An 18,061-nucleotide genomic window follows, 5' to 3' on the forward strand; every position below is an offset into this window, starting at 1 on the left:
TTCAAATGTCAAACACATTAAATCAGGCCGATCGGACGTCAAACATGACATTAAGTGGCAGAACCGGCAAACCCGGAGCTATCCGGTCCGACCGGTTCGAGACACTGGCAGCGGCATATAGAAATAGCAGCACTGGCAAGGAAAACTGAAGAAACTTCGTAAGTTGGAGGGAATGGCGAGCGAAGAAGAAAGTGCTGTAAAAGAGCCCCTCGATCTCATCAGGCTCAGTTTGGATGAAAGAATCTATGTCAAGCTCCGTTCAGACAGAGAACTAAGAGGAAAACTACATGTGAGTGAAACTTTTATTTTGTTCAACCTGACTCTCTTTTTCCGCGAACAGGATTTGTTAAAGATTGCCCTCAAAGAATGCTATTCTTTTCTTTTACCTCTAGGTTCTCCAATAGCTGCTTTATTTGCACACTGTGATGAGGACATCGAGTCATGACTCATCAGTTTGTTTTACTGTTCGTCAAAGATTATTCTTCATGGTTTCTTGTCTCCGTTTTTCGTTTTCTTTGTTTATTCTTTATATTTTTATTTTTAGGTAAATCTTCCTATTTTTTCACAATTATATGACTACATGAACTTACAAAGGCGTTTTGGAGTTGATTATTTGCAGCTCGACTATCTGCGGGCACATAGTTTCTCATCATCTTGAAATTATCTTTTCTTGTTGTCAAGATTGAATAATTTAATGGAACAAGTGACCACCTTAATCAAAGGATCCAACTTTCAGCTTTCTGGTTGGACATGTGCAAAGTACTAGTCGAGATACTTATATATGCGTGGAAAATTTTAGGGCTTTGTCTTAATTGATTATCTCAATATTTGTATCATAATATTATAGAAAAAGAAATAAGGAACACACCAAAGATCTAGTGAAGATACTTATCGTTTTGCAACATCCTTTTCTCTGCTAGCTCTCTTGAGGTTAGACTCAACTCGCTCAGATTCAAAAGTAAAACAAACAGAAGAGAAATTTACGACTATTTTGATTATTTTTTTTCTCTTTCCACAAACTTATTCTAAAGACTCATCCAAATTCCTAACAAAATGTGGAATAACTCCCTGGTTAGATGTCCTCAAACCTGATTATGCTTAGATACCTGAAGTAGATCAATGCATTCTGAGTCTGGTATCATAGCACGACCTTCTGCACATTGGTATGAAGAGTTCGGGTTTACTCAGGATGAGGTAACCTTTTGGTTCTAGTCAATCAAATGTGACCTTGAGGGTAACAAGGGTTACACTCAAAAGAGACAAGTAACACCAAATTTCTAAAGCTTGTTTGGGGCTAAACATATTAGATTGTAGATATGATTGCATATTCCTGAAGGAGATAAGCATCGTAAGCTCTGAGTTCCTGATCAAAAAGACAATCCAAAGGGTTAAAAGGATTTGACGCATGAAAAGTAAATTTTTGCTGAATATGTGGATGACTTAGGAAAAGTACATTTTGCTACTAATGTAGAAAAAATAAATAAATGCTAGAAACTAAATTGTACTTAAGGAGTAGATATAAATGATAGCCATGTTGAAGATTGTATCCTTTAATATTTGTGCTTAGGTGGTTCTTTGCTATATTTGTTGCCTTTACTATTTGTAAAAGCTATAATGAGCCTTTGTAGGTGGATTGTTACCACTACCTTGGCAGTGGGTGGTGACTAACTGCTTTTACAACTGCATTGTTATTATGTGGTATATCTGAATATGATGTTGTAACTGCTTGTTGTTGGTGAGTTTTGCTCCTACCCTTCAACATGTCCTTCCTGAGATGCTCCTACTATCTATTGGTGGTTCTGTTTGGATGAGCTGACCTGTATCCTAATATTTTTTGATCCATAAAGTAGTTACTGACATTTGATGGCTGTTTGGGCGAGCTCATTTGTTCTCAGATGATTTCTGAGTTGCTTGGAGGCATTAAATTGTCTTGGATGATGTGTTTGTTGGGGTTGACATGCTTGACTGAAGCTGCTTCTTTTCTGTCAAAGGTTGGAAATAACTCCTACATGCTGGAGCTACTTGGCATATTTCATCAGATTCAAACTCCAAAAATTCAGGCCTGTGAATGGATTTGGGATGTTTGTTTTTTTTTTGGAAATACTGGTGAGAAGATAAGATTCCATTAAGAGGAAGAAGGAATACAGCAGGGGAGTATAATGCCTGTGGGTGATCAAGAAAAGAAAAGATATAATGCTGCTGTCATGAGAAGATTATTAATGTAGGTTAATGGCGTCCCCAACATAACTAAGAGATTAAGAATTCTTTGCTTTGATCTCTTGCAATGCAAATACTGGGTTTTGCAAAACTCGGACTTCCTCACCTTCAAAAGGAGGTAGAGAAACACTTTCTAGGATTCAGATATTGGTAGGAATGCCAATGACATGGAATTCGTAATGGGCAACCGGTAAAAAATGTAGTTGTGTTGTGCTTCTGGCACTAAACATGCTGTTGCTTGTCACCTCAGTGCTAAAAGTTGAGGCTGTTTGCACTTTGTGTTCAGTTGTTGAAGCTGCTGGCTGGCCTTCTGGAATCTGCTGCCTGGCAACTAGCCCTTTTTGCATGCCTCAACTTTTATGGCAGTGTATGTCCACTTTTTGCATGCCTGTTGTGTACATGCTCCACATCTGTTACTCTGTACTTGCATCTCAGGGGGTTTGATATGTTAGTTTCTTCATGTAATGTGCTTAAGTGCCCGATTTCTGAGTCATTTGCTTTATAGTGATGTTCTATCTGCCTTGGTGCTGACCAGTGCTGCCATTGACTGAAGTCTAGATGCTCTATATCTGTCAATAGGTTCATCCATTGGCTAGGTAGTCTCTGTCGCAAAGGTCACATGTAGAGTCTGACCAGGTAGTCTTTGCTTAACAGGCCCCAGATTTTACTTGGTGAATATCACATTTCTGAGACTCTCATAGTAGTCGTAGTAGTTATGCTGTCAAAAGGATGTGTAGCCTTGCATAATTGTCTTTAAAGGGATGGGTTGGGCCTAGATCCTTGACAGAAGTTTTGCCATCTGTTGGCCTTGACATTCTTGGTCCCTTTATCAATATGAGATTTTTTTTGAATAATTTTTAATTCAGTTATTAAGTGAAAGTGTGAAAGATGGATGATTTAGCCCATCTTCATGAAATTAGTGGGGTATCTAAATACCAATGGTTCTTTGTGCACCAAATAAGTCCATCATCTGATTTTACATGTCCGGAGTGCAATGAAATTCTGTATGGAAACCAATTTAGCTTGACAGACCATTGGGTTCAGAAATCCCTTTTTTTAGGGACTTTCTTTCCGTTTTCCCACCCTCTAAGGCAGACTGATGATCCAATTTTCTTGTGATAAAAAAAAACAAATGAGCCAATTTTCATTTTTTATGTTTTTCTCTCTGTAGGCTTATGATCAGCACTTGAATATGATACTTGGCGATGTTGAAGAGATTGTTACAACTGTAGAGATTGATGATGAAACATATGAAGAGATTGTTCGGGTATGCTTCTTTCCCTTTCGATTTCATCAAACTTCTTTGATGGTGAGATTTGCATGGGTTTGTCTTCTTCTAATGGGGCATCATATTTCCAACTCTCATCAGATGAGATTTTTTTCTATAAATTAGCTTAACAGAGAACTGATTTATCTCCATAACTTTTTTTTTCCCAAAATTTCTGGACTATTTCCTTGCAAGAATGGTTGAAAAAAAGAAATTTCAAGGTTTTATTTGAGAAGCTAAGGCTGGAGAATGGAGACCACGTTGAGAGAGAAATTATAGCAAAGGAAAAGAGAGGTGCTTGGGTCAAACTGTCTTTCCTGTTTACATCCTTTGCAAGCATGCTCCATAAAGTATAGGGAATATGCATTTTCTACACCTGTAAGGAAAGGAGCTAGTGTTGGCTGGTTGTTCAACATTGAAAAATTATGGTTCAATTCGGTAGACAGTATGAGGAGCTTGAGGGGCGGCTCTGAGAATTGGGATCCTAACTTGGCCTTGTTGAAGTTTTGAACTTGTATGTGTACTAACATCATCGTTCACAAGAAAGTTTAATAGTGATGGAGCATGCATTATTATTTGAGGGAATCAATGTGATAAAAAATAGAAAATAGGAGAATAAGGGAGACCGAAGAAGGAGAGAAGAGAGACTGAAAGAGAATTGCCCCTTTTGAACATAACTCCCTATAACATCCTAACCACACTGCCAAACAATGTAAAATCTGAACCATAGACTCATCCCAACATTCTAAACATGACAGCACTCTCCCAAAAATGACTAAAATACACTTACATTGCATTTAACAGAATGCATTAGTCACTTTCTTGTTGTTTGACTGAAAATGAAGTGACATTACCTCTCCCAAAAAGGTGTCCTTGGATTTCAGTTTTATTTGATTGAATATTCCCTGTGATTAAGAACATGACAGCTATCCCGCTCATCCTCGAATCAGTCTGTTTTTGTTTTCCTTCTCATCAGATGACCTTATAGTGCATTTCAGTTTAATTTGATGAGATTACATCCTTTCCAGGGGCCCTTGCAATCCCATGCATTTACTACTTTCTTTGTTGCAGCAACTAAGATTCTGAACCTCTTTTAACCCACTGGCACTTGTCAATACTCAAAATGAAAATTCTTACCCTTTGGTGACAAAGATTTGGTTGGAAGAGGAAAGCTATCTTCAGTATGTTTGTTTCGATTTTATCGTTCAACAAAAAATGTCTTGAATCTTGCATCGCTGCCCTTGAAAGTTCACACCAAGCACAAGAATCTTTTAAATGCAATAGTCAAGTACTTGATTGGATAATTTAAGAGCTCATTTCCATGTCAGTAATAGAGTTGAATGAGTACTTTAATCTTTCCTTGTCATCATTTTTCTACATATTATTGAGGATAATTGACAGTTACTTTCCTTTTAAATTTTTTCTTACAGACTACCAGACGCACAGTTCCGTTTCTTTTTGTCAGAGGCGACGGTGTAATTTTGGTCTCACCACCTCTTAGGACAGCGACTTAGTCAAGAGTAGTATTTCTTATGTCATTGGGGGGAAGTCTATGGTTGAGAATTTCATAGCTCTAAAAAGTTGCCAATGTATCTTAAAATCTTCTCAATTGTATTATTTTCGTTAAATTTACTTTCTTTGATCTACTCTAGTTAGGAATTATGTTGCATTTGACCATGACGTTGTTAAAATGATAGTGAGATTTAGTTTAGTTGATGGCCGTGGTTGAATAATTGGGGATTGATTTTTCATGCCTTTGATTTGGTTTTTTGACTACTGGAATGATCATTCTGTTTTGCCTTTGGTGCTCGAGGCCCATATGAATCAGTTCGTACTGGACTGAGATGACTTCCTCTCTAGGAATCCTTGATGGCATCTTTATATTTCATCATTTTCATATAGGGTGATTTACTTTTCCTTGAGTAAATAATGTGTTTTTGGCCATTTGACCAAGGGTTGAAGGTCTAAGTTGTGCTCATTTGAGAAATCGAGCAACATTCGAGCTTGGTTTAGTTTGATCCATTGACGCATGGGCTGACTCAAAAACTACATATTTTGTTAATTAAATACTAACCATTTGAGCTGAAAGAAGTATAATTTGTCTCCCTCACTCTTCGGTGAAAGCAGCAATATAGAGCTCTACCTCTGGCTCAATGAATTTTGCTTTAATCATCCCAAGTTTTCTAATGCGTACTCGGATAGGCGTATTCTTTCCTTTTCCACAAAGCAAAAACCAACTAAAGAAGAAAGTTACACAAGTGCCACGTGCCTCTCTCAACGCTTCAAACAGAAACGTGTCCTTTTCCCCTCCCGGCCTCCCTAATTTCCCTCCCAGCTTCTCCTTCAGATCTTCCAACTGCACAGAGAAGACAGGTCCATCATCGCACATTACTAGGGTTTTCTTCATCTTCGCTTTCGATTCGACCCTCTTTCTTTCCTCTGATCTCACTTTACTCATTAGAAGAAGAAGCATGGCTTTGGAATGGGTGGTTCTCGGATACACTGCCGGGGCGGAGGCCATAATGATCCTCCTCCTCACCTTGCCCGGCGTCGATCGCCTCCGGAAGGGTCTTATTTCGGTGACTCGCAGCGCCCTTAAGCCGTTGCTTTCGGTTGTCCCCTTCTGCCTCTTTCTGCTCATGGATATCTATTGGAAGTACGAGACTCGTCCCACCTGTGAAGGTGTCTCCTGCACACCCACCGAGCATCTTCGCCACCAGAAATCCATCATGAAGAGCCAGCGCAACGCCCTTCTCATTGCCGCTGCCCTTGTTTTCTACTGGCTCCTCTTTGCCGTTACCAACCTCGTAGTCCGCATTGAACATCTTAACCAGAGGATCGAGAAGCTGAAAAATCAGGAATAGTTAAGCCCTTTTGTCTCTGCTCTTTGCCCGTTTTATCCACTTATTCTGGTTGTTTACCTTTTTCTAGGTCTGTTGCGCCCTTTCTATCCACTTCTTCTGGTTGTTTACCATTTTGTAGGTATGTTGAGACCTTTGTGACTCTGTATTGGATCATTTGTTTTCTTAATTCGAATACGATCCGGTGAATAGTATGAATCCTTGTGGGACGATAATGGATGTTTCTGTGCTAACAGCAGCTCATTCGTGGTTAAATTCAGTTTTGATTCTTCGCATCTCTGAAACTTCTAATCCCAATTAAGTAATATGGTACACTAGCCAAGAAGCTTACTGAGTCTAAATTATATACACATTTCTGAGGATTCATTCGGAAAAGAATAAAGTTTGATTTTTTTTTTTTTTGCAATTATAAATGTAAATTCTATGAGCATGCAAGTCACCTAGATGTGACATGAGAAAGCTTGATAACTTTATTTAGTCTTGCCTAATAATTCCCTATATGCTGTTGGAACTTCCAAGCTTAACCAGGTTGTTCTGATGTCCTCTAACATGTGGCAGAAAATATTTATTTAAAAAAAAAAGGACAAATTATCTTGCACCCATTGATATGTATAATTTTTATCTTGAGTGCATAATTATGGAGTTATTGCTGATTCTACCTGTTGAGAATCGTTGGTTGGGTAAATAATACTTTGTCATAGTTAAGATTCAATATATATATATATATATATACTTTATCATAGTTTTAAATTTCTAACAGAGGTAGATTATACTTCTATCATAGTTCTAAAATTCTAGCATAAGAAGCTCCAACATGACTCATTTTTTAAGTTCTTTTTTTCCCCAAACATGCCTCTAGACCAATGGGATGTAGTTACTCTCTCTGGGGCAAGCTGGTTTGTTGTCAACCCCCTTTATAATTCTTATTGTCTTTATTGCTCGACTTCTTAAGTCTCTGACCTCTAATCTTTGTGTACACACTTTGTAATATGAAGATTTTTGTGACAGAATATAGCAAGAAAACTAATTTCTATCTTATACTGATTGAGGTTATTATTCAATGTTTTGTTGAATGCCTTTTGGATTTGATAACTGTAGTGGGAGATGTTACTGAAATTGATATCATGAGTTCTTGCATGTCATCCATGTGATGGTTTCAGATAATTCAAATGTCAATGTTCAGTTCATTTCTCATGTGTTCAAATGACTCTCCTTGACTTGTTGCTCGTTTGAAGATTCCATCTTCATGACTCTGGAACATTGTTTAGACACAAAAATATGAATAGCTTCCATAAATTCTTTAATCCGGACTCAGGAGATTGTGTGCCTCCTAAACGCATCAACAATCTCTTGTTGTTTGGTAGTTGACTGTCTACTGTTGTGTATCCTGCCTTGGCTGCAGTATCTTTTTTGTAAACTTCTCCTCTTGATGATATTCACACCTTGTGGGCTTCTATTTATTTGGTCTTAGCCTTATTCGGATTTGGATTCTAGTTGAGTCTGAGAGAAGCTGGAAGGAGGTATTTGAGGACCTTTCATGTTTGCTTGGAGGCATTCAACTTGTACTTGTTTTTCTTTTTCTTGACAATACTGGTCTTTCTACTTGAACTTGCATTAGAGGTGTATAAAGATACTTTTATATAAATCACTTCCTGCCATAATCATGAAACTGCTATTCTTATTTTGCATTTGTACAACTCCTGCCTTAGCTGTTTCTATACGTAGTTGATATGTCCAGTGGTTCTGGAGGGGTTTCAAAGAGTGAGGTTGAGTTGAAGTCTCACCAGTGTGTAAAGGGTCTGTTTCCAAGTGTGAGATCTTGAGTCAAGTTTTCCCTAGGGTAAGGGGTGTGTGTTTAATTAACATTAAATAAAATAAAATAAAGAGGAATTCTCTAAGTTTTCAGGGGCTCGTTTCAGGTCTATTTCTTTTGTCTCTGTGTGCTAATCCTGGGTTGTTTTTGAAGATTTGTGTCCTGGATGGTATATACTCGAAGAGGAACCAGAATCATACTTCCCCTATACATAGTTTTACTTTATTTAAACCTTGACTCTCTTGTTACATTAAGATATGAAGCTCATATTGTTTGTGGAAACATGAGAACCTGTTTCATTTGCCTGTGTTCTTGCTTTGTAAACAAAGCTGGCCCTTGTGGGATATGAAACTTATATTGTTTGTGCAACATGAGAACCTGTCTTATTTGCCTTTGTTAATGCTTTGTAAACATAGCTGGTGCTTCTTAGAGTTAGTTTGAAGTTTAGATCATCATTTCAAAGGATCAAAATCAACGCAGTAGTTGAGAGAGTACTCCAGGAGTCCTATCTCTTAAGTTCTTTCTCTGAGTGTTCGGAGTCCTGACTGTAATCAAATCTAAGTGGTTAAAGTGGTCGACATGTTACTGAAAGATGAGTTCGACTAATCTAACTCTCAATGATCCGTTTTCTTTTTCTTTTTTATCTCTCTCATTATTCTTTCATGAAACAGTTGAAAATTAGAATAAAAGAGAAAAATCTTAAATCCTGAAATCTCTTCCAGGCGTCAGGACGGACACGCCTCCTCTCTTACCATCATAAACAAAGATTGACATTTTCTCACCAACTAGCTTTTTCTCTGCTGGATTATCATTTTGACACCTAAAATCAGGATTCTCGTGTGGAAATAACTCTGCCGTATGGAGGAAATAGAAGCTGATAAATTTTTTATTCTACCCAACGGTGGGTGAGAAGAAACTTGGTGTTCGAAAGAGAATCGTTACCCCTTTGTCTGTTCGTAATGGAATCCCACAGCAATCTGACAGCTTGTGTTTCTTTCATTTTATTCTTTCTTTTCGTCCGGCTTCAATCACAAGATTAGAAAAAGAATTCCCAGCTGCCATTGTTTTTTAATCTGCTCTTGCTTCCCAGCGATTTGTTCTTCAGAAAAACAGCTTCTGTAATCGTACTGGTATCTAACCGTCTGCTTTAAAAAACCCTTTTATTAAGCTTTCTGTTGGAACTGTTTTTGGTCACACCAATCATTCCAATGGAGATCATTTTTATGGGAATTGCGCGTTTCCACGCCATGGATTCACCGCAAGAAGAGCCAGTTGGAGACAAAGAAGTACAGAATGCCAAGAAGCAACCAGATATGAAAGCTGAGACAGTGGAGTGCTCCATCGAAAACAGAACGTTTAACCAAATTTCGCAAGAACCACTGCGATTAAATTAAATGGTCTGGTTTAGGCCTTGGGACACGTTTTGTATTTGTTTGGGATGAAGTTTGCGATCGATTAGTATTGAACAGAAAATATTTTCAATGAACCCATTTGTCAATTAATTGCATTTCTGGTTCCAAATATTTCAATATGAAGATTCTACTTTGATGTTTGTTTGGGTTGGAAGTTTTCCCATATAAAAAATTACCGGTTTAACTTCATATTAATATCTGATGTCTCTAGTGATGTGACCATCCCGTCGCGTAATGAATTAGATAGACCCATTAAGAGGACCAAGCCCAATTAAGAAAGTGGACCTCGTCACTCCAAATTAATTAAACCATCGGTCCCACCCCGGAAGAGAAATCTCGTCGCAAAAGCTTAGGAGGTCCTTTTCCTGCCACGAAAATTTCAAACTGCGACGACGCCCAACAACTGCTGTCCACTGAATAAAAAAATTAAGATGACGATGGTGATGGAAGCATTTACAAGCTTTGAAGAGGGCCAAGTTTGGCTGGCCATTTAGCCATTCAACGTGCAAAACATTAAAAACTGCTCCCAGCCCCGTGCTGGCTAAATTTTGAAGTCTCCTCGTCGTGTGGGTTGTCATTTCAATGGACTTGGCTACAGATAAAATTGGTATCAATCAAACACAAAGCGCCTTCGAAAGAACCACAAAACAAATGTAATTACAGTGCCGACCACCACCCACCGCCATTTCACAGAGTTATTTCACCAGGAATAAACAAAATGAAAAAATAAAAATGAAAAACTGCCATGTAAATTGGGAATTTGGAGAAACAACAGATTAGACGTTGCTTACTTGGTAGCAAAGAGAAAAAGAGAGAGAGGATAGACCCTGTCCCAGAGACGAAACAGCCACAAGGATCGATTAAGCAACTATAAAAATGGTGAAACCAATCCACCCACCCGTCAATCAATCTAAAACCGAAGGCTGCCGCTCGGGTGGCCCGATCCCATCCACTGAAACTGTACGCTGAGAAGATGTGTCGTCCCCGTCATCGATAGGATGAATGTATGAGTCATGTTCATGTTGCAGACTGGATAGGCGCAGTTCCTCGATACGACGGACCACCTCAGTCATTGTCGGTCGCTTGTCAGGGTACTGTGCGCAGCAGTCAATGGCTAGCTGCAAGAGCTGGACCATCTCTTCTTCCACGTTTTGGTACCTCAGGAGCTCCAAATCAAACACCTCCGAGGTCCACTCTTCCCGAACCACGGAGTGGACCCATCTCGGAAGGTCCACGCCCTCCTCATTCAGGAGCGCATGAGTTGGGGCTTTGCCGGTTAGAAGCTCCAGCAGCAAGACGCCGAAGCTGTACACATCCGCCTTCTGTGACACCTTACGAGCATCTGTGACTTCCGGAGCCCTATACCCAGCAACGCGGTTGGGAGTTGGGGAGGGTCCTACGAGGTGAGCCAGGCCAAAGTCAGAGAGGCGAGATTCCAAGGACTTGGTAAGGAGCACATTCGAAGATTTGATGTTGCCGTGAGACACGCTGGGTCCCCTGTTATGGAGGTACTCGATGCCTCGAGCGGCCCCAAGGGCAAAGCCAGATCGTGTATCCCAATTCAGTGGGGTTCTTCCTGCTCCTCTGTTCCCTGCACAAACGTTGAATGTAATCATCAGTAGCTCCCAAAAATCAACAAGTGAAATATGAATAGGATTCACCAGAGCAGAACACATAGCAAATGCAGCTAATACAGGAATCAACCATAGGATCAAGCCAGTTTTTTTATAAATCAACTATGTGCATAAATTCTTCTGCTTTAGCAGAAAATTCAATCGATCAACCCCCCTGGTTCGGAGTTACTAATCTTTGAAAAAACAGCCAATTGCGCGGCCTACTTCAGAGGTTAACAACTCCGCTGACTAAGCTGGAATTTATATCGGGAGTTGTTGGTCTACTTGAAATCAGGAAGATGATGAACTAAGGAGAGCATGACAATCTCCTTGTCTATATCGAAAATTTCCATTGCAAAAATGTAAAAGAAAACAGAAAGCCAGAAGCATTAAAAAAAAAAAAAAAAGATGAAGAGGGGGCAACTGCATCTTTTTTTATTTTTTTTGCAAAATGTGAAAAGCAAATGAACTAAAGAAGCGATCATAGAGTCTAAGGTAGACTGACCATGCAAAAGCGCAGAGAGGCTCCCGTTAGCCATGTAATCATAGACGAGAAGCTTCTCATCTTTACTGTAATAGTAGGCCCTGAGAGGAACCAGATTTTCGTGATCCATAGATCCGACGGACTCGATGTTCCCTCGGAACTCCCTCTCTGAAATTGTAACATCTTTCAGCCTCTTCACGGCTACAACCGTCCCAACCTCCAAAACCGCTTTGTAAGCCGTACCGAAGGTTCCCTTCCCCAAAACCTCTGCCGACGCCCTCAGTAGATCCTCTAGATCAAAAACCCTAGCCGCGTTACCGAAGAATATAAGTTTCTTAGCCGCGCTGGGGTCGGGAACACCTGCTTTGGCTGGTGCGGCGGCAACTCCGCCACTTACTCTATGCGTCCCGTTCTCTGCTTCTAGAATCGACTTGTCACCGGTGAGTTCCGCTTCCGGTGGCTTCACAGTTGCAATGTCGACGGATCTAGTCTGACGGCTTCCCTTTTTCCGGCACAAAAGGAATATGATTAGGAGTATCAGCAGAAAAGCCACCACCGATCCGATCGCGATTCCGGCGATGGCTCCGCCCGAGAGTTTTTTACTTTTATGTCCGCTTTCATTCTCCTCTCCGGGGCAAGGGGCCAATGGCCGACCGCAAAGTGAATTTCCTACGAAGGAATCTGATTTCATAACACGGAGGTTCTGTGGAATCGAACCATTGAGTTGATTAAACGACAAATCCAACTGAGCGAGATTCGGCAAATTAAGGACCGGAATCGAGCCGGTGAAGTGATTGCGCTGAAGGAAGAGCGTCCCGAGCCGAGTGAGGTTGTTAAACGCCGACGAGATCTCGCCTGAGAAGTTATTCTGGGCAAGATTCAGGCGCACGAGGTTATTCAAGCCGAAGATGAATGGTGGAATCTCACCGGAGAACTTGTTTCCCTCCAAGTAAAGATTTCGGAGGTCCTTACAAGCCGCAAGATCCGAGGGGAGTTGATCGGCAAGGGCGTTAAACCGTAGACTGAGTACCCTGAGGCCCGTAAGATTCCCGACGCTTCCCGCAGGAATAGTCCCTATAAGTCCCGTTCCCGGCAGCCGCAGGACCGTCACGCGGCCTCCCTCGCATTGAACGCCCTTCCACCCGCAGAGACTCTGGCTCGCGTTCCATGGCAAAGATCTCCCCACCGCTGCGCGGAAACCCAAAAGCGCGACCCTATCCGACTGCAGATCCGGTTTCCCGACGCCGATGAAACAGAAAAAGACGAGCAAGAACCACAGGCTTGACGCCATTAGCGGCTTGGAAGAAACCGCTGTTCACAGACTACACAGCAGTTTTCTCCATAAGAGTACACGAACTTCACCGTCTCCCTCTCTCTCTCTCTCTCTCTCTAAGTCCGAACTATAAAACCCTAGTCACTGTCTTCACTTTATTTTCGCCTCTCCGGTTTATTTTGCCGACGAGAAATCAAAGTTCACTTTTGTTAATGCAAGCTGGATTTCTTTTGTTAATGGTATATTTCAAAGTTCCATTTAAGCGCAGCGCCGAGTTTCCTGCCCAGAGAGATTTTTTATTGGATAATACGACTGTTACGAAGATATCTGACAGCGCGGACACGTCCACAAGGTTTCAGTTTTTTCTCACTAATATCGCGTGAAATTGGCAGGTCCATTCTATTCGTCCCCCGAAGCCGTCCATGTAGCGGTAACGACGGTTAACGACTTGTCGGACGCAAATTGGCGATCAATTGCTTTTTGTCTAAGAGGTGGTTCAACGGTTTTTCTCCTCGGAGGCGCGCAGAAAATCGCCGATCCGTAGACGCAGCTGGGCTTTGGGCCTTTGGCGTCGTCGAGGTTTTTTATGACGAAAGTGCCCCCCTCCCAAGTTGAGGACAATAAATTGTTTAAAGAAAAAGTAACTTTAACGAAAAGTCGAGTGTACTGTTCAAGGTCGCTCGGTGAGCCTCTAGTACTGTGCCAGCTCACCAGTCACATGAGCGAGGCAGTAAAGAGGCCGCTTCGGAGTGATTTCATTTCCAATGTTGGGCCCGCTTTGATTGGGTGCGCCATGCGCGAATGTGGACGACATACACGCTCGAGAGAGTGGGTTCTTGGAAAACGAGACGAGGCCATCGGATCGGAGCGGTCTAGTGCTCTCTTTACTTTCTCTGCCGCTGCTTTTATGTGCTTTTCGGTTGTAATCTGGTTAATTGCAGCAACTGACTCAATCTTGACGCTAAGTAACGGCAGTTGGCTGGGTCCCATATCTTGAACGTGGGAAGCACATTGTCTCGTCGCCTTTTCCTTCCTTGTTTTTCCGCGTTTTAATTAGATAGGCGGACCTGGTCTGAGGTCCGATCATTTTGATTAGAGCTTGCTAGACTGAGTCCCCGAAATTCAAATCCGGTTTGGTTTTTTATTTTAATTTCCTTTCCTAAAACCCGAGCCTACCGTGCCTACTGCGCCTGCTGCGCCTGCTGCTCCCTGTCCATACTGCACATCGCTCCTGATTCTCTACGGTCCTCGCAGATATTTGAAAAGAGGAAGTCTGTCACTCTGCTGTCCTTTTTTTTCCACTTTTGCCGCTCACCCAACAATTTCTATTAGAATCAAGGGAGCAATCATGGTCTCAACTCTGAACAATGTGTACCACCACTACACATCACCGACGATCCTGACCGTTTGATGATGTGATCAAAGAATCCAAACGTGGGATGTGACTTTGATATATCTTTGATTGCCTGCGCAGAGCTCTGGGCCCGCTTTCAATGAAATCATGAACTGTATAACCAGTTGCTTTTTCATTTATCTATGCAGAAGTTGTTATTTGACCATGATCAATGCGTCATGGACCCACAGTGTACCGGATCACCTGCGGTCATCGGAGTAGGCCCACTATCCCATACACCTCCAATTATGTCTGGCTTTTCTGGTGAAAATTCCAAAATCTCGAGCCTACCTCTGCCAGTGCCTGCTCCGATTAAAAGATGACAAAAAGCAATGAAAGCCCCGAGGACGGAGTCGGGCGTGGAGGGTGTATGATGAAATGCCTGAACGGGATGGGCCCGAGTCTCTGCCTTTGGCGTTCCCTCACCGCACATGAAGCAGCATCTTCACACGACAAAGGTATAAGCACACTGAGCAGAGTTATTCAGAGAGCATGTTTTAGGTACAAAACAAACATTCTCCAGAGAATTTGCAAATCTCTCTACCTGTAAACCGAGGCTAATATATATTGCTTACGATACGATAACGCACAGTGTGGAAGAATCTCCACTTGGACGGTATAAAATCAATAAAACCGCGCAAAAGGCATAAAAGGGAGAGGAGGAAGAAAGCGGAAAGAAAGGGGGGAAGGGTATGATCGTGAATTCCAGTGATTCGCAATCCATCCTTATGTCGGGTTGCTCACATGCGGGAAAGACCGTCTTTTTTTTTTTTTGTTGTATTGTATTGGTTACGATTCGTTTTATCTTTTTGTCATGAAATGTGAAAATGATTGCCTGCATGTCGTCTACCCCCGTCTGGCTCTCCTCTCTCCCCCTTTTCCTTTGTTCGGATGCCTTCGTCGAAACAACGGCGCAATTCCTACATCGGGCCTGCTTCTGCTTTATTCCGATGGAGAGGAGGCGTCGTTTTCTCTACAAATATTGGTGCAATTTCGACCATGCAGCGTGTAAGGGATTCGGTGGGACCGACTATAATTTTGTCTTCCGGGTGTCTTTTCTAGAGTTTAATTTGCTGGAATAAATTATCCATTTTGAGTTGCCTCTTTTACCCTTCGATTCTCACCGGGATTTTACGAGAATAATCGCTTGCCGGTCGGAAAGTAGATAGTCAAAAAACAGCAAAACTGATTTCCCTTTGCTTCGTGAAGTGGCGCGCATGCTTCCTATCTTTCGCAGCTTCGCTTGCCGGAGATCATTATATCAGATTACACGTGTCTCAGTTATGTTTTAAGATTACCAAATAGGCTGCCCTAAATATTATTTATATACACGAATGTCCTTTTAGTAGTGATCATCTAATAGTTGATGATAAATTGACGACAGGATTTTCAATAATTAATTCAATATTCTTTCCAAGCACCTAAATCTCAGTGACGGACGAGTTGAGCCCATCCCGAAGAAGGCTATAAAATCCTCGAGCGGACGGCACAGATTGGTGATGATGGTCTCTGCGGGACCCGTCCTAGCTTCTCTCGAACTCCACCAGCTGGTCCAGTAAGCGACTGCCACTCTTCTCCTCTCTCTCTCTCTCTCTCTCTCTCCTTATTCTGCGCTTCATTCGTTTGGCTGTGATGATGGTCTCTGCGGGACCCGTCCTAGCTTCTCTCGAACTCCACCAGCTGGTCCAGTAAGCGACTGCCACTCTTCCCCTCTCTCTCTCTCTCTCTCTCCTTATTCTGCGCTTCATTCGTTTGGCTTCACTCGATATTGAGTGCTTCGAACTCGCCTTTGTTTGTGTTCTGGTCTTCTCGGATACAAAAATGGTGATGTTCAAAGTCTCGTGCATAGAAACGGGTCCTATCGATGGCCAGAAACCGGGAACCTCTGGTCTCAGGAAGAAGGTAATTTGAATCTAGAGGCTCGCTTTCACATCTCCTTTTCTTTTTCATGCTTTTCTGAATTTTTTCCTGGTCTCAATTGGACCTGCTATTACGTGCTTTCCGTTCGTTTCTAGTGAATGGTGTCAAATTTTTACGGGTCATGTGTTGTCGATTTGTGTAGCTAAGGCACTATGTGTTACTCTGCTTGTTGTGGCTAGTGCATTTGTTTTCTACTTGTTGATTGATGCATTTTCGTATCCACTTAGAGAGACTTCATTTATTTGTTTTGTTTATTAATCTATAATGTGCTTAGTCAAATAAGAAAAGAGAACACTAGTCAATCCTCATTTTGCATCACAGTTGAATACTATATTTTCTAATAACTAGATGCAAATGAGATGATGTGCCGCGGATCAGAGCATCAAAGTCGAGAAGTAGGTGTCCATCTTTCTAATTGGAAACAACATGGCATTTTCTGAATCTCAATTGATTTTTCTAAGGACTGAAGATGGATTCCTTTTTCAAAGTCCAGATCCGGGCTGTTCATTCCATAGGCTTAGGCTAGAAAATATAGCGAGTATTTCACAAAGTTGTTTTACCAGTTTTCGATATTTGTGTAGAAAAATATAACAGATGAATATGTGCATCTGGCTGCTTTTTACTTTACGGAAATTGTTCTCAAGAAGTTAAGGTTTTCCCTCAGGTGTATAATTCTAGATTGTTGCTGTCTGATGAGGTTGTCGACTATTTTTTAGATAATAAATAGAATAATGGTCTGACCATCCAAAAGTTTAGGGCATTTGACGTCAACATTGTAGTTTCCCATCCTAATTACTAGGCTAAGTTGTAGCCTTCTTTTCTGACTATATACTGTATTGTCCCAAAATTCTTAGTCATTAGTAGAATACCAGTTAACTAAAGTGCTACTTTTCCATATCAGTGCTATTCAATAACTGTTTCTCCATTTCAGTGTTATTTATTAAAAAATATTCATGCGGTAATTATTGTAGGCCATTGGTCGAACCCTTGCCCAATGGACACAATTCAGCGTTTGTGATATTACCTCTTGAGACCATAGTAAACACGTCTGTAACCACAAAAAGAATGTCATGGATGATCCTTTAATTTTTATCCAATGGGCAAAGACATGTTTTCTATCTCTTGCTTTTGTTTGGTGTATGTAAGTAAATTTTGGTCATTTCTCAAATCTTCTACAGTTAAATTGATCCAATAAAATCACCATTTTTTTCCAAAAAAAAAAAAGATTTGGCACTTCAGTTGGACGACTTTATAGCTGACTTGTGATTCAAGAAGCTCATTATTCTTGTGAGCCCATCAGACGGACTGCTCTGCCTTCAGTGATCTCCGTTTGAAGAAGCCTTCTCTGATCGAAGGCCTTCTTCTATGCTTCATACAGCATTCAGTGACACCCTTCCCTACTTCTGTAGATCCTTTCTTAGGAAATTCTGGCCCCACACAAAATCATGCATTTTCTCTGGTGCATGATTGAAGGCCAAATTCTCTCTGTCGATCAATTAGATAGAGTGGAAAATTGTTAGTGTAGGCTCTACTCTCTTCCTTCTCTGTCCTTTTGCAATTGACATTTAGGGAGTTGTTCCGCAAGTTTGGTGTCCAAGTTTGTTTTCCATCATCCCTTTCGGACGTATTTTAATTGTTTAATTGGCCTTTCACAATAAGCAATAGGATCCTCTGGAGGTTGGTGATTGCTGGAGTTGTTTGGAGAGTCTAGTTTGAGACGAATTATAGAGCATTTTATCATTGATCTCACTCTAATAGAAGTATACTTCAGAAAATCAACTATTCCTCTCTATTTAAGAGGCACATTT

The 18,061-nt window shown here is 41.1% G+C and overlaps 3 protein-coding genes across 3 annotated transcripts; 2 read left to right on the top strand and 1 right to left on the bottom strand.

The window, feature by feature from the left end:
- The first annotated feature begins 138 nt into the window (after positions 1 to 138).
- On the top strand, positions 139 to 5,260 carry LOC137957091 (sm-like protein LSM3A). Its single transcript, XM_068804800.1, has 3 exons — positions 139 to 289; positions 3,389 to 3,484; positions 4,915 to 5,260. The coding sequence occupies exons 1-3, from the start codon at positions 173 to 175 to the stop codon at positions 4,996 to 4,998; spliced, it is 297 nt and encodes a 98-aa protein (XP_068660901.1). The 5' UTR covers positions 139 to 172; the 3' UTR covers positions 4,999 to 5,260.
- Positions 5,261 to 5,739: 479 nt separating this feature from the next.
- Positions 5,740 to 6,554, top strand: LOC137956666 (uncharacterized). The gene has a single exon (XM_068804244.1). It carries the CDS (start codon positions 5,956 to 5,958, stop codon positions 6,346 to 6,348), a length of 393 nt encoding a protein of 130 aa, XP_068660345.1. The 5' UTR covers positions 5,740 to 5,955; the 3' UTR covers positions 6,349 to 6,554.
- Positions 6,555 to 10,200: 3,646 nt separating this feature from the next.
- On the bottom strand, positions 10,201 to 13,144 carry LOC137955452 (probable inactive receptor kinase RLK902). The gene is made up of 2 exons (XM_068802395.1): positions 11,689 to 13,144; positions 10,201 to 11,161 (listed from the first exon to the last, which is right to left on the bottom strand). Exons 1-2 carry the CDS (start codon positions 12,956 to 12,958, stop codon positions 10,476 to 10,478), a joined length of 1,956 nt encoding a protein of 651 aa, XP_068658496.1. The 5' UTR covers positions 12,959 to 13,144; the 3' UTR covers positions 10,201 to 10,475.
- Between the last annotated feature and the right edge of the window lie 4,917 nt (positions 13,145 to 18,061).

Source organism: Aristolochia californica, unplaced genomic scaffold, assembly GCF_029961685.1.
Source record: "Aristolochia californica isolate CCGP_79_NKW_82.1479 unplaced genomic scaffold, dmAriCali1.0.hap1 SCAF_2, whole genome shotgun sequence".
Lineage (NCBI taxonomy): Eukaryota > Viridiplantae > Streptophyta > Magnoliopsida > Piperales > Aristolochiaceae > Aristolochia > Aristolochia californica.